This window comes from Struthio camelus, chromosome 3 (genome assembly GCF_040807025.1).
Source record: "Struthio camelus isolate bStrCam1 chromosome 3, bStrCam1.hap1, whole genome shotgun sequence".
NCBI lineage: Eukaryota > Metazoa > Chordata > Aves > Struthioniformes > Struthionidae > Struthio > Struthio camelus.
This window is the reverse complement of record NC_090944.1, coordinates 114072525-114089425: the sequence shown is the minus strand read 5'-3', so window position 1 is coordinate 114089425 and position 16901 is coordinate 114072525. Positions and strand designations below refer to the sequence as shown.

General features: G+C 41.6%; 1 protein-coding gene across 1 annotated transcript in view; it reads right to left on the bottom strand.

Moving 5' to 3' along the window:
• The window catches only part of PPP2R5A (protein phosphatase 2 regulatory subunit B'alpha), a 45494-nt gene extending 30036 nt beyond the window's left edge, over positions 1-15458 (bottom strand). The window contains exon 1 of the mRNA XM_068939789.1: positions 14401-15458. Within this exon, the coding sequence (XP_068795890.1) occupies positions 14401-14551 (151 nt within the window). The 5' untranslated portion in view covers positions 14552-15458. The remainder of the gene's footprint in view (positions 1-14400) is intronic.
• Positions 15459-16901: the final 1443 nt, after the last annotated feature.

Sequence of the window (16901 nt, the reverse complement as noted above, 5' to 3'; positions counted from 1 at the left end):
TAACATCTTAACTCACATCTTCTAACATTCTACAACGGATTGCATGAGTAAGTATTGTATCATAGCAACAAAGCAATAACACAATGACACGCTGAGGATAAAAATCCAAAAAGCCTAATTTAAGGAACCAGCATAGGCTCTGATAGCCGTCCTCAAACGGGAGTCAAGCCTACTTTTATTTTTCCCCTGGCCAAACACCTAGTTATACCCCAAATTACAAAAGTCCAGTAATGAAGGGTAACTGGCACAGTGTATTTACTTGATTGTCAATAAACTGAAGCTTCACTGAGCAAAAATCTACCTAGATGTTTCAAGAACAAGGCGGCTTCATTTGCCTACTCCTAGTACCAGTTACAAACTAAGGTTAAAAGCAAGTAATAGGAATTCAGAAGAAATAATGAAATAACTTATTGCCTTCCCCAGAATATCAAGAGAAAACCCTGTAAGTCACTCCCATTTAGACACTAGAGCAACAGAGACTGCACCCCTCCAACCACACATAACTGTTCCATTTCATTAGCAATTTGAACTCTCTCAACTAGACATGTTTTCTCAAAAGGAAAACCTGCCCATTAATCAGTCTTATTTGTATCATTTAAAGGAAAATTGAAAAAAGTTGTTTTCTTCTATGCATACATCCATACTTAAGGGGAATCATAAAATAAAGACATTTACAAGAGAGAAAAACTAAGTTCAACCATCTTAAATAAAGTAACAGAAAGCTAGTTCTGCTTTATCATCGCTACCTGCCTTCATGCTAAATCTCTACTTGACATATAGCGCATTTATCCCAGGAATGCTGAGAGGTACCATGGAAACCACCAAGTGTTTGGGGAAATTTCACTTGTCGGATGGAGTACTTGACTGTTCAGGCCTTGTCTTGGACTATGTTTTACTTTAGCTATCCCAGTACAACTGAAGCTAGACAACTCTACATCAAAATAAAAATCATACTGCAATAGTTTATTCCAGTTCTATGAATAAAATAAACTACACCACTATAATTGCATCAACATCAGAGACTCTCAGCTTTAGTAGCATAACAACTGTGGCATGACTTTTTAAACCATTTTCAACTTAACATTAAGACTTACACCATAAAGCTGAAGTTTAAGACAAGCCCTTTTCTTCAAATACCATAAATACCTTGAGGACCATACAAGTCAACGTCAGGGTAGACAGTGGATGCTGCAGTGAAATAGCAGCCTGTCATCAGGGTTATTTGGAAATGAAAACACAAAACAAAACCTGAATTCCATTAGCAGCCTGTCCCTGACTCACCGTATGTTGTTGGAAGAGTTCTACTTTTTCCTGAAAATGCTACTCCATGGAGATGCAGAAGCCAGAGAAACAACCATAAAATTTTATTCTGAAAGCCCCCTAAAGCAGTCCACATACAGCCTTTTTAAAGGCTTGGAGGACAATGACGCTGGGGAATAGAAAAGAACTACCCCAAAATGCAACCGTCTCTACACTAAATTGAACCTCGTGGTCAATCCTACACTTCTACATAATTCTCTACACTTCTACATAATTCCCTGACAAACTGAAATACAGAAGAATGACAAGGAACATGCCATAGCTGCATCATATTCTAAAGTGTGAAGGTTAGCATGTATCTCTATACTCCTGCTACACTTACTGTGTTATATATAGCTGCATTCAATGGTAGAAGGATCTGCTAGAGCAGAATGAAGACCTGACACTGATTCGAAGAGAGGAGGACACAAACTCTGAGACATCAAGTATTTCTTATCTCTCGATTTCTGTAAATTATTGTTGCACAGCCTGCTCTTTTCAGAGATACTGCTAGGCTGGAGAGGGGTTAGTCTGGATAAACTCTGGCCTACCTCACATAAATCAAGCATAGGCAGCAATGCTTGACCTAAATCTAAGATTTGTTTTTATCCTGTGAACTTTTGATGTGCATTACCGCCTTGATCTCTTGCAGTTATCTGAAAGGCTAGACTGTCAGCGTTTATGTTATAGGCATGTTAAAGCACTGTTAAGAAAAGGGGTATTTGACACAGTTAATGTTACAGCATGAGACAGAACGTATTTCCAGGTTTCTAAATTGTACGCTTGCAACTTGACAGGCAGCTAAATAGCTGGCTTACACTGAAAAGAAGAGGTCTCAATCATCATGCCTCTCTCTCCTTTCTCCCCGCCCCTGCTCATTTACTCTTCCCTTTCCCTCCTCTGCTCCCAGTCACATCTATCCCTCACACTGGCTCTGGAACTTGTCAGACTCTTCTGTGAGCTGCTTTAACTCAATAACATAGCCATATTAGTGAGTTTAAATGGCTTCTGGAAGAGTCTGATGAGCATCAGGTCTGGCCTAAGCTTAGCGATGGGAGCAGACTTCTTTCAGCTGCAGTGAGCAGTTAAGCTACTTCACTGTCTCTTTTGGAACCATACCATCCAATCTTAAAGGTATGCAATAACTGGAAAATCCTAACTACGTAGTTAAGTTAGATGCTTTTTTTGAATAACGCATTTCTGGTTTTTTGGAAAGCAGTTCTAGACTCCTTTAAAGAAAAAGGTGGCCCACGTATAAAAGTTTAGAGTATACCTGGTTGTGCCAGAAGTCCAAAACGTTCTTATGCCACAAGAGAAGTTAACACAGTTCTAGCATCTGGTGGATCAACAGCCCAACTGAAACTTGTGGGGCTACTCAGAATAGCCGTCATACAACTCCTCATGCATCTAGGGAATCTTGTCATCAGTTTTTTCATAAAGAAAAATTTTCACTCCTAAGGAATAAGTGCCATTTCTTGACAGACTACTTTTTTTTCCATTCAGAGTTCAACAACATGTATTTATTTTCAAGTTACCTGTAACCCCAAAGCCTACAGCTATTGCTGGAATTCTGGAAAGGGCTGACTAAGCTTCTCTGCATATTTTCACTAAACAGAGCTCAGACTTTCCAAGTCAGGTAGAACATTATTATCTATTTTAGAAGTTAACCAGCTCCCTATGCAATAGAGAGTTACGTAGGTTTGTTCACTTGGGGGCCAGGTTTGGAAGATAACCAACGAGAATGGCATTCTCAAGGATTACGCTACGCAGAAGTCCACACCACATACCAAAATAAAGACCTGACAAAGAATTAAAGGTATAGAAGGCACATTGATCAATTCTGTATGGGACTAACATGAACCAACCAGTATTAATACTCAGCCTCTCCACTTCAGAGATCAAAAGAACTGCAAGGGAACAATCAAGATAACGAGCTCAACTTCCGCTGAAGTTACACTTACCACTTACAGGTAAGCTATCCTGCAAATTGTGCAAGTCCTGCCTGACAACCAAGAGATTCACATGAACAACACTTCAAAAAATACGATGCAACTCCTCATGTGATCAACAGTCCCTTCCGCATGTGTTTTACCTAAGTTGTTAATATAAGTCTTCCTCCAACCAGTCGTGTAAAGTCAAATTAAAACTTCAAAAAAACACCATCCTACCAAAATTACAGTCCAAGTAAACCTCCATTTCTTTTTGAAATAGACAAGAAATCGTAAGTTCTGCTCATTAAAATATTATGGATTTTAGGTTAATTCCTTGCTGTCTCAAGGGGGGAATCACATCTGAGAAGTAAAACTAGATAGAGATAACAATCAACAATGATTTTTATTCATAAAACTTGAGGTAGTTTACAAAGCTCTCTAGGCTACGCAGAATTTTAAAGTTGTTTACTCCAATAGCAGAAGTACTTCTGGAAAGCTATATTCCATCCAATAACAGGCTGTTTGTTCTGTTAGTCTCTTCTCCCATTCCAGAGGGCCAGCAGTTGACCTTAACAAGTCAGTCCAGAAAAATCTGAAAACCCAGTACTGATCCAATAACATCTGTCACAAACCTTCTGCGACAAGGCTCCACAAAGTGATGGTAAACTGTAAACATCTTCCTACCTAAATTGTTTCTACCATCTTCCAAATGTTCTTATAATCTTACATAGTTAGAGCCTCCAGCAACTCACATGTTAAGTTTGCCGATTTTAATGAAGATTTAAGTCAACCGAGACACTTCAGAAGATAAGAATGCAACTGACTGGAGTGCTTTTTTATTTAATAGCCCTATTTCCTACTGTTTTCCTACAGAAGAAAAGATTCAGATGTATGCAAGAAATAATAACAATTATTCTCCTGGTCCTCAAAAAGTAAAAGAATAGCAAGACCTCAGGGACCGGGCCTGCCACAGTTCACCTCACTTTCCCCACAACTTTCTCAAAAAGGAGAATCACAGTCCTACTGTTCACACACACGTACACCACTACGAATCACTGGAAAGGGAACTTAAAACACCCTCAAATCAGCTTTAACAAAGCCTACACGAACAATACAAGCACTTCCCATCCTAGCATTTATCAAATAAGAAAAGCACACCACCAGAACTTAACTGAAACTTAGTTACATGCAATAAAAAAACTCCAGAAAAAATATTGTCCAATGGCAGGACATAGTTGATGCAATAGTGCTTTTAACCGAAGTACTGAGGAGTTCAGTGATTTGCATATAGGTAACCATATGAAACAGTTTGGCTCAGCGTGATACTATGTACTTCTTATAAAAGGCAAAGAAATTTCACTTCTTCTACAGCTGAAGCTCAAGTTTTCCAAAAAACACTTATGCTACTCCTCTTGAACTTGAAACAACTTTTCTTCCACCAGTAAGCCAACTACTATGCTCACCAGCACATTCATTTATGTTTTTGGCATACACAGTTACTATACTTGCCGTCTTCATTTAAAAACCATCAGGCAGTTTTACTGACTGATCATATGCCAGGATGGACCAATCCTGAATATACCAGAGGCTTTAAGCCTCAGCATTCTTTCACACGAGATGTTATCCCAAATAATGGTTTCACTGGCCTGATAAGCTTTAACAGCTCATCATCGATCTTAAGTAATTTTTATCTTAAAATAATAATTAAAAAAGGAACCCTGCCTCTTTAAGAAAGATTGCACCAAATTTAAGGGTGTTTACCTCCTGTTCACAAAATTTACATGCACAGCCAGACGGTTAGACTGGGGGAGGGTGGCAATAAATGGCTTCTGGAACAGGAAATCATTATTCTGAAGACATGAAGATGGCATAGATGACAACCTTCAAAGCATCTTAAAATTACAAAGAGTGATACAAAAGCCTGAGCATTGGAACCGCTTTCCAAAAACAGAAAATATAAGTCCTAAATAGCTTTTCTTACACAGAAAGTAACAAAGGCTTTTGTTATGGTAAAATATCCATGCTTTCAAAGCGCTCTCCTGACAAAAGAGAGCAAATTAAGATAAAGGTAAAGCGCTGGGTATCTAAACAGGTCTTCTCTTTAAAGGTTACTAACAGAGATCAAACTGTATTTGCCCCAAGCTAAAAGCATAGAAATAGTTACCATGAATAAACTGGCACACAACAACTTCTTACTCCCGGTAACTCACTCACATGCTTAAGTGCTAACACATGGGAAAAATTAACCACGAGCAAAACACAAGAGACTCTACAGAAAGGAAGAGAGACTGCAGACTCAGTATCTGACATTGTCAGATCAAAGAAAGATCAGAAGGGAACAAATTAGTATGATGCTGCTTATTCCTAAAATACATACTGTATCAAATTACAATAGCTGTTGTCAACTTCAGAACAGACATGTCAACATTTTTTTTTTAAAAAAAAAACACAAACCTTTGTTCTTATAGAAATACTGTTTAACTGAAATCTAGATGTTAAATGCAATTCAGGATTTTCACACATCATTTTGAAGATGCAAAACACCTTCCAGGTTGTAGACTCGGAACTGTTTCACATCTACACTGCTTAGAATTTAAAAGAATCATCTGAACAGTTCTGTTCCCTTCCCCCCCCCCACCCCCAACACCTGTGGCACTATGCACAAGTACAGGGAATAAGGACAGTAAGAAGCAGGTGACACAGTTGTATGCCATGCATATTAAGTAAAAGCCTACACTCAATAACCATTACACAGCACAGCATTAAATACATCCTCGGTTTATAAGAACATATTTAAAAGCCTAAAAGAAAATCTTCCTTTGCACCTTTTAAGCTCGAAAGGGTAGAAGCTGTTACCATTTGAATAACTCCCCTTTAAGTCAACTGTAAAACTCCAATTTGACTGAAATTATGGTATTTTATAAATATTGAGTGCTGCTAATGAAGTATGCCATAAATGGATCTAAACTGTGCAATTTTAAGCCTTTGACTTGTATTCTTTCCCTCCTGTACTACTTACTTGCCCACCCAATCTAAGAATAAAATTGAGTAAAATGTTAAAGTTACTCCAGTTTGGCATCACATTAGAAAATACAAATCAACATTACAAATCAAGTCCTCCCCACCCCAAACTGAAGAAATGCCCTTGTTGTTTCCAAATGGCAAAAATTAGTGTTGAGTGCAATACAAAGACACGTTTTTTGAAACCGAGGGGTAGCTGTTTAATATTACTTTAGAGAAGTACAGAATCTCAGTTTGCAGTGAATTTAGCCCTTACGCTATTTTAAATGTGTGAAGAGGATGCATAGGGGAGTAATTTAATAGGAAATCTTCAAAGAAGATGGGAAGAAACAAATACAATAAAGATGCACTTTTGATTTACATTTTTTAAAGGACGAACCTTCTACAGTAACAGAGTAGCCTATTAAAAATGACTTCTAAAATTTCACTTGCCTATGCAGTGATGCACCCTGCCAGCGCTCAATTACTGCAAGGGCACAAGTAAAGCGTCACACTCAGACTAATTGCTGTGACTTCTTATTTCTACTCTTCTTCAGATTCAGCTTCCCTAGCCTATGCTATATTGTCCTTCTCCAAAACCACTCACTCCACCTCCTCTTTCAGTTCTTCCAATGAAAATCTATTGGGCTGCTTTCACCTCCGATATGCAGTTTGTCAACTCTCCAAGCACACAATAGTCTCGGATATAAAGCTTTTCATCAATAATGTGAAAAGTAAACTTGCATAACAAATTGAAAGTTTTCCCATTATGTAGGGAATGGCTTTAATGCTATTAATTCTTGAGGATTTTTATAATCACTTACTAGAATTAACAAATACTCCTTTTGCAGCGCTATTCTTGAATCTACACACACAAATACAACTTTCGTTATTACTTGCACCTTGACCTCCCAGTTCCACAGCAAAATTCACATTTCTCTTCTGAACCTTATCATACAGCTGATGAAAGCTATGACAAAACTACTAATTTCACCACTGCTACTTGACGAGACAGTGAGGAACGATGGCAAAGAGCGGGAATTTAAGACAAAAATGAGGTGGAAATCCCTTCCTGATGACAGCCGAGCAACAGGACAGCACAATCCCGTTATCGACCCTTTCCCCTTTGCTTTATTCATAGCAGCAACACATGCTACTTCATAGCAAACTACAGGTCACCTATGATTCTTATTAGACTGCTGCCTTTTCCCACAGCCTCTATACCCCACCATTCTGCCTCTATATTCCCTCAGCCTGTCTCTGCCTCAGTCCCCCCACAGCATATACTAGCCAGAAGCACTTTTAAACACAACAATTGAAAGCAAGTTTCATGCTCTCGTGAAAATAACTGCAGTTAAGCTTTCCTAATTTTTAAATTCTCAGATAAGTCAGTTCATTACATGAAAGTCTGTTATCTGCAATCAATTCCCGATTTACCGGGGGGGGGACCCGAGCCTGTGATATTTCAGGAAGATTGATTTACTTTCAAAGTCATGGGAAGCTTGAAAATCATGGTTGCAGGGAAACAAAAAAAACAAGCAAACAAAAAACTACTATGAATAAACTAGAAAAGAGCCTGATAGGAAACATCTTCATAAAATTTCAAAGCCAATCTTTAGCAGAACAGGAGTTTGAGACCCAAAATATGAGATTTACTGCAGCTACTGGAAAGGAGCTAGTTTCAGCTATAGATCCTTCTGCCCTCTCTTCCCACTTACCATCTCTGCTTAGCCTACCACTGCCACACTGTCCTGTCACCCATAATACTTTTCTACAAGTGAGAACTATAAGTCACAAGTTTTCCATACATTCAATTGTAGTGCCTGGCACTAACTACGGATGAGAAAAGCAAAGAAAAGTCATGCATAGCAGCTGCAAAAGAGGTGGTTCTTCACAGAGCATGAAGTAGGCATAGTACATAACTGACTCAGTCTTGCTACCGCGCTACGAAAGCTACTGGGCAAGCGCAAGCGATCAATCTTACAGCTCAGACAAATTTAGATCAATCTTTATTAAGAACTATAAGCTAAGCTCCCAATTACAGCAAACATTAGAGCTCAAGACAATTGAAGATTTTTAATATTGACAATATACAAATCATTTTTATTTCAGTCTTAGAAACAGCTGGACTTTCTTTGCTGAAACTAAGAAAATTGGCTTGAGGAACAGTTCCAAAAGAAATCAAAACAAAACAAAAAAACCTGTCCATACTTGGCATGGAAAACTTCAGCCCAAACAATTTAGCAATGTTATAAGCAGCTGAGAATAAGGTCTCATGAAGGAAAACTGTAGGCAACCTTAACTAAGATGAGCTCTGCCTTTAATTCAGGAAGTATGCCATCAAATACGCATCCCTTAGACACCATACGTTACTGACCATGAACTCAGCAAAACTTAGTAGAAAGCAATTCAGTGACACTCTGATAAAAATCAATGAATTACACAATGATTTGGACATTAAGAAGCAGCTAGCACTGTCAGTCTAATTCCTAGTAGAGAGTTTTGCCAAGGAGGTGTCACACAACAGACATTACTTAACAGCCATTTGTTTAGTTAAGCTGTGATTCCAACCTTCAAACTCCACACGTTGTTACGAAACTACATACACACACACACACACATATATATATAAAATTACATAACTTTAGTCTGCTAGATTAAAACAAGTGTTAGGATTACGTTGGCAGAGAAGCTGAATTTTATGCCCTTCCCAATGGAAATGATGGGGTATTTGTCTTTCCAAACAAAGAAAACACACATCCCTTCTATACTTAGATAACTCTTGCTTGCAACAGTACAGAACTGTTGGTGCAGCACCTTTTCAAAAGCGCAGAAAGATTTTAAGATAGACAGATATTAAAAAGAATGTTGTAGATCGATGTAACGTTATTTTGATCAGATAGCCTGGAGCAGTAAGTAATCACATTCATATTTCTTACAGCAACTAACATTAAATTCAGCACCTGCAAAACTAATATCTGACCAAACTAGAAAGCTACGAATATGGAAAAAAAGAAATCTGATACTAAGCTGGCACACAGAAGATGTGAAAGATTTAAATAGAAAAGTTCATGTGAAGACTGTCAATAGATTCTATATTTAGGAATTGCTCTTGATGGAAGTATATTCTAAGACCAAAAATTCAAGTCTAAGGATAAGAAAGGTCAATTCTTTAAGAATTAAAGACCAAATGTTCCACTCCATAAACTGAGAACAGTTCCTTAATACAGAAAAAATTAAACGGTTCATTTTCCATAGAATTATATTATAATGATTAAAAAATTCTTAAATCTTCTCTAGCTATTACAACTTCTCTATTTTTCAAAACTGTAACCTCACTAGACAGAGATTTTGACTATATTAACTGTGTACTCTGTTGAGATTATACATAACAATTAAACCACAATTATTTACAGAATGCACTCATTCTTCATCTGAGAAAAAAAAATTGTCTTTTAAAGAAAAATATTACCTAGGAAGATTATAGCTGCAAGTGATATTGAATACAAAAGGTAGAGGATAAGGAACTACAAGAAATCAATGGAAACTTCAGAGACATAGATCTGTCACTTCACTTACAAATATTTATGAAGGCTTTAGTAAAAGTAAACCATTCTAAAATTTTTGAAGGATGTTTTCCTTTTGTGAGCAAAGGCAAGTTAATGTTAGTATGAGAATAAAATCCCCTAAGCTCTTTTAAACTCCATTTATTTTTATTACTCTGAAATATACAGTGTATGACTCAAAACATCAGAAGTTTAAGGCTTGAACTATCTCTGATGAATTTAAGTAATGTTTAAATTTAAACCTTTAGTCAAGTTTATTGGGCCTTCCTGTAATGCTTCCACAAAAGCCTAGCCTGAACACTGCACCTAGTTTCCAGTTAAGTCCAAGCTCTCTCTCTCTCTCTCAATGGCTGAGGAGAGATAACAGCATTGTTAACATTCACTGTGGCCCCCTTATTTGGATGTCCAAACTGCCTACTAGGAAGTTGCCTTATAAGCATCTTATTCCAGTATCCTTCACCATTCCCACCATAATCCTCCATCCCATGGAGATTCTTATAACTCTTCCTAGCCTATGGGATTTTCGGACCAATTTCCAGTTCTTCAGCTGTAAGGGCCTGAGTGTTCTCCATAGGAAGACAGTTCAATTCGGAAGTGAACAGCAAGAATTTCTTTCATTAGTTTTGCTCTCTGTGTATGGACATAAGTCTGGGGTGACCCATCTCATCCCAAAAGGATTTTCAGTCCTGAGAAGATCACAAAGAAATGTCAGGAAATGCTTTATTCCTTCCAGTGATGCTTGACATGTTTGGTACAGAGGAAAAAGGTATATTTGCTTCACAAACAAACAGACCATATTAATTGTACTAAATAAAAACCAATAAGCTGCATGGTTGAATCAAGGATTTTTCTTTCTTCACTTCTATTCACCATTTTCCACCTATATTTCTTACACACTTTTTCAACTCCTTTATTAAAAAAAACACACACAAAACCAGGGAAACATGTATGTATACTTTTATCATAATGAGTTCATATCTGATTTCCAGACCAAGCTGCTTTCAAAAAATGAAGCTAACTGTGTATGTTACCACAGTCATTTAAAATGATTTACTAAATTATTAAGACACAGTTACCAATTCTTAAGATGTTGAAATAATACTTCCTTTGCCAGATTTCTTTAAATCCAACAGTGTCAGGATTGTCCACTAAATAACAAAATCCTGCTGTTAACTAGTACATTTTTTTGGCTGTATGTATTCAAAGGATTTGTAAGCTATAAAGTTAAAAAAAAAAAAAAAAAAAAATCAAACCCCCAAAACTCCAAACCACACAACCTGCTACAGCTTTAGTAAGTTTTGGGGTTTTTTTTTTTTTTTTGTAATAGTCACTGGGTCCTCAGTATTTCTTATTTAGCTTTTAAATAATACAGTAAAATGGACACTGTCCTGAATAACAAACACATAGGAAACCTGTTAACTTAACTGAAGAACACATTACTAATTTACCTAGCCTGACATCAGCTAGGCTTTGCTGAGCTTTTATCCAGAACTGACACACAATACTACACCACACACAAAAATAAGTTGAATCTTAGTGAGTCACACAATTCTGCCCCTCCAAATCTCTGAAGTTACAATACTATTTGGGACAGTGATTACTAGTCACAGATAAGTGTTTTCTCCTAGTGGTGGCATATCATGCAGCTAAATTGGGGAATTTCGGTAATATGCAACAGCAATACACCAAAAATAACATACTTTTAACAATATTATCTATCTACAGGCTTTCAAACAACACTACTTAAAACTTGGGCAAGTATGTTACACAATCTGATTTGGCCATTTTAGTGACAAATAAACAACATTCTCTAGATAAAAGAAAAAATAAACGATCCACCCAGTAAGGTATTTGTTAGAAGTAAATGATTAGTTCTTCTTTCATAAGATCTCTCCTTCCAGTACAACAATGTGCAAGTATTTTGGGCCAATCTGACAAACCTGCCTGGCAGTTTTAGAATACTTTATTTTCTCTGAAACAACGAAACAAGACAGTAACTATAGAAAAAATGAAATATTTTACAGCAGTATAATGTTTTTCACCTACAAAACTTCTCCCAATAAAGGCTTCAAACATCTGCATTTCACCATTTATCCGAAAAAGCAGAGAGTGTTAATCTAAAGTCAGAAATGCATGCTGAATATCCTTAGGCATTCATATAATGACTATACTTTCCTTTTTCAGCCGCTCCCTGCGAATGCTGGCTGTTACTCTATAGATGACACTATACTAGCAGCATCACAGCTATTCTTTGAAGTAAATGTAGAGTTCAGTAATAAAGTAAAGCTTCATTTTCCCAAGACACATGTGAACAGAACAAATACTTTATTTCTAGAAGCGCTCTTGTTTTGGGGGGGGGGGGTGAGCGGGGATGTTTAAGAGGAAAAAAAGGAGAGGAAGTGTCATGAAGAACGGGAGAAAAACATCATACACTACAATCATCTTATAGCATCAAAAGATCATATGTAGCCATGTTCAGGACAATTCAAATTCCCAGTATATCCAAACATCACAAATCCAAGAGAGAAAATATGCAGAAGTGTGCTGCCTGACTTTCTGATAACTGGCTGATTGGGACAGTCACCAGTGGGTTTTTCATTTTGCTAACTCATAAAAACAATTCTATATTTTGCTCAAAATTTATATTCTGAGGCAGATTTGGAGTATGAGTCTTAAATTTAAACCATAAGCACAAAGCCAGATGTTATTTTCCATTAAGAATTTAAGGCAATTCAGACTACTATAAAACTATGAATAACTGAAAACATTCCTCTGATTGTTCATGGCCTCAAATTTCCAAACGTCTGAGCTGCTGATGCCATGCAGAATTTCCTATACTACAAGAACACAGCTTTAAAAATACACTCACAAAACTCTAAGACTTAACTGTACAGAGTGAAACATTTTTAACATTAAGTTCCAACTCAGCAAAGAATGTAAAGTTGGACATTTTACTGATTTAAGCTGGGTCATTTCTTGCATAAAGTATGCATGCTTAACTGCTTGCAGAATCAGGACCAAAACTCCCTGAATTCTGCCACCTATTCATGATATTTACCAAGTGCTTCTACAGGGTCTTAGTAGCAAGCAGTGTTATAAAAATCATATTTGAGAGCAATATACACTGTCTAAACAGTGTATGCATGAGAGTCATTATTAAAGATATGCAGAAACGTAGCCATACCAAGAGCAGAAACTGAATTCTGATCTCAAACAAATTACTCTGGTTAAGAATTAAAATAATTATTCTAGTTTTCTCAAATTACACTAGCTTACCAAGATAGGATAGAACTTGACAGAGAAAAGAAAATCCTAACCAAGCAGTAAGAACACCCACAGTTACTGCAACAGATATGGGAGAGGAAAAAAACAAAAACAAAACAAAAAACCCACAACTCCCTTGTTACCTTCCTGCCCTAGCTTATTTGCTTCTAATAACATTTCTGCTAACAGTTTCATGATTTACACTGTCTACTGTGTACATCTACCACTCGAGTAAAAAAGCCTTGAAATATTATAAACATGACTATAAAAGCCGTAAGAAGAAAACAAGCAGCAAAAAAAAAAGTTATTTGATACCTAAAACTATTTTTAAGCTGGCTAAATTGCATTTAAATTCTGTATTTTTGATGCAAATTGAGATTGCTGTCCATCATCACATGATACAGCTTCAAAAATCCTAAGATCAACAGTAGCATCAAGAAATTTAGTATTTTGGGTAACGTTAAGGTAACACCTCCACCGTCTTTCTCAGGTCCTTGTCAAACACTTTATTTTAATAACAAACTTATATTCTCTACCTAATAACTATTTCTGTAATTTTTAAAACAACAAGAAATATATACAACTTGAATTTGATGTTTAAAGGTGTGACAGGCTACAACTAACTTCATTTTTGTACTCTTCTAACAAACATAGACTATTCAGATTTTAGCTTCAGGACACAGGATAAGCGTCCACTATTTTCTTTGAGTTTTAGTGAGGCCAGCATCTAAAAACCTTAATTCACTGCGTGTGACTGATCCTGTACCACACTAAGCAGGAGAGAGGCTTTGGGGCAATTCCTGATAGTTAGAATAAGACAAGTAAAGAGTCATTCAAGAACTGTCTAGAGGTGATGGGAAAGCACAAACAAGTCAAAGGCAAACCCTCTCTGATAACTCAAGATATTATGCCACAGGCACCGAGTTCCTCTTTGCAAAACCCCCCCCGTGGGAGGAGCCACCACTTGCTCCACGGTTTTAATCCTCAATTCTCTCTACTCCTACACTCAAATTTATCAGCTTAAGGGAGAGTTTACAGTTGCGCACAAGCCGTCAGGAAGCCTACCTGCCCTCCCAACGCTTACTCCTAAAAGAGCCAGGAAGGGGGCTGCCAGGTAGCGCAGTTAAGCCCCGCGGCGGTGAGAAGCGACCCGCACGCTCCGTTACCCGCGGAGAAGCGCGGCCCGAGGCAGAAAGCCCGTCCGCGCCGAGCACGACGGCCGCAAGGGCCGGCGGCAGGGCGCAGCCGGGGCCGGAGGACGAGCCGCGGCAGGCGGCGGTGGGGCAGGCGAGGGGCCCCGGGGCACCTGTTAGCCGGAGGGGGGAGAGGGGCAGCGGTACCTTTGAGCTGGGGCAGGGGCGAGAGCTCCACCTGGCTGCTCTGGCTGCGGAACTGCGAGGAGCCCTGCGAGCGCTTCTGCCTCTGAGCCTTGCGCACCGATTTCCGTGTGAAGCCATCCACTTTCTCCGCGGCAGAGATGGCCGCCGACATGGCTGGGCGGTGAGGCGGCGCGGCGGGACGTCGCTCTCCACAAGCATATATTAAAGCGGAGGGAGAAAGCGGGCGGGCAAAAAAGGGGCTTAAAAGAAAGAAAAAAAAAAAAGAGGGGGGAGAAAAAAAAAAAAAAGGCTCCCTGCCCTCAAGCCGGCCCGCGCACACACACCAAGGCGAAAGGCGGTGCAGAGGGCTGGTGTCCCAGCGGCAAGCAGGCTTCCGCGCCGCCTCGGGCAGCGGCCGTCCCGGCGCTGGCCCCTCGCTGCCGGGCGCTGAGGAGCCTCCTGGATGCGGGCCGCTGCCTCGCTCCCCAGTTCCTGCTTCCCTCCCAATTTCCTCTCCGCGCGGAGCCGGCTCCGGGGGAGGCGGCGGGCGGGGAGGGGAGAAGAGGGAAGGGAAAAACAAAAAAAGCAAACAAACAAACCCAGCAACAACTTTGCCCGGCGGGGCGGGCACACGCCAAACTTTCCCGTGAGCGGGGCGGGGGGGTGGCGTGCCGGGCTCCCGCTCTCCTCAGGGCAGGCGCAACAAGAGCCGCGGCGGGCCGGGCTCGGCGGCGCCGCTGCTGCCCGCCTCCCGCCTCACTCGCTCCGGGCCCCCCTCAGCCGGGCTCGCCTGCGCCAGCCCGCGCCGAGCCCGCTGTCATCGGCCGCGCTCGCCGCTGGGCCGAGCCCACCGGGGAGGCAGTTTCCACCCCCCCCTCCTCCTCCTCCTCCTCCCCAAATCGCTCGCTTCCACACGCCCTCTCTCCGCCTTCAACCGCCGCCGGCAGCTCCCCGCGCCTCCGCCGTCATCCTGTCCCCTCCCGCTCCGCCAGGAGTGTCTCCGCCCGCCGCGGCCGCGCCGCCCGAGCCCCGGAGCCGCCGAGCCAGCGGTCGCGCAACTTGGCGGCGCGAGTGGAGTTGAGGCGGGGAGGAAGGCGGTGGGGGGGGGGAGGGGAGAGGGGCGGGGCAGCGGTTACCCGCCAGGGGGCAAGAAAGGCACGGAGGAGCGGCCGTTGCGCCGGCGTTCGATGACTGGCAGCGCCGAGCAGCCAATGCGAAAAGGGCACCATGGAACCCCCCCCCCACACACACACACACACTACCCCCCCTCGCGGGCCGGGGGTGGGAAGAACGCGAGAGCTGGGACGAGTTCCCGGGGAAGGAGTGATTGACAAGAGGCTTCTCCAACCGGATGAGGCCGAAAGGGGGGTGGGCGGGTTTTTAATCTTTGACGCAGGGGAGAGGTGGAGGTGGGGGGGTGGGGCGGTTCCCGGCCAATCCGCGCCAGGGGGCGGTCCCAAGGCCGGCGTTCGCGCCGGGGAGGGAGGCGGTTGGGCGCGCGAGGCTCCCGCCCCGCCCCGCCCCGCCCCGCCCGCCGCAGTAGCCGTTACCGCGGCGCCCCGCGTGCGGGCGGCGAAACCCTTTCCCCGGGTTGGGGCCGCCTCAGTGCTGCCGCTCGGCTTCGCCGTCGCGGGGTCAGGAGGCGCCGCCGTGACCAGGTTCCCCGGGCCGGAGCCCTCCTGGGCGCCTCTCCGGCGCGGCCCGGCGCCATGGCGTTGCGCCGGGCTCCTCGCCGCCTCCCGGCCTCTGAGCCCGGCGGTGGCGGGGGTCGAGGGCTCCCGGCCTCGGCGCCCCCCGGGTGGCACGGGCCGGCCGGCCGGCAGGGCTGGGGCTGGCCAGAAATTACTGGTGCTGCTGGGAAAACGGCAGTTATGCTCGAGCCTTTCAGCGGGCCGTTAGCAGCCACGTGTGGTAACTGGAGACGCTCCCCACTGAGAAAACTGCTAAAAGCGTGCTTAACCACGGCCGCTGTGTGCTTGGAGTGACGCTACAACTAAATGAGTTTTGTGTGGGGGACGTTGTCCTTAGCTATCTTCCGAGTGCTTCTATTTTTTTTTTTTTTTTGCTTGTCCTGACACCACGCATTTTTCTCTCCCATGTGTTTGACTTTTATGAATCTGGGTTACCATGGCGTTTACTGAGTCACAATGCCGTTTTGGAGGCTGCTGCAGCACACACGGTTGTCTGAAGCAAGCACGTGCTTAACTTTCAAAGTGTGAATGTTTATTCTTTTTTTTGTTGGTGGCTTAGAATAAGAATACCAAATCTTGTAGGCCCATGGGTGGCAAGAGATGTTGCTTTTACACCATGGGTATGAATGAAATGGAAGAATGGGGGGCGGGAATAGGAGAAATTCTATCTTTCTGCACAAAAAAATGGAATAGCAGCATTTTGGGGGATGGAATTTGGGTCTAGTGTCTCAATTACAAATATGTCGCAAAAAGTAAAAATTCCGTACAATTTATATAATTCCAGTTGAATTTCAGCCATGGAAAACAAGATTTGTAACTGTTACACCAAAT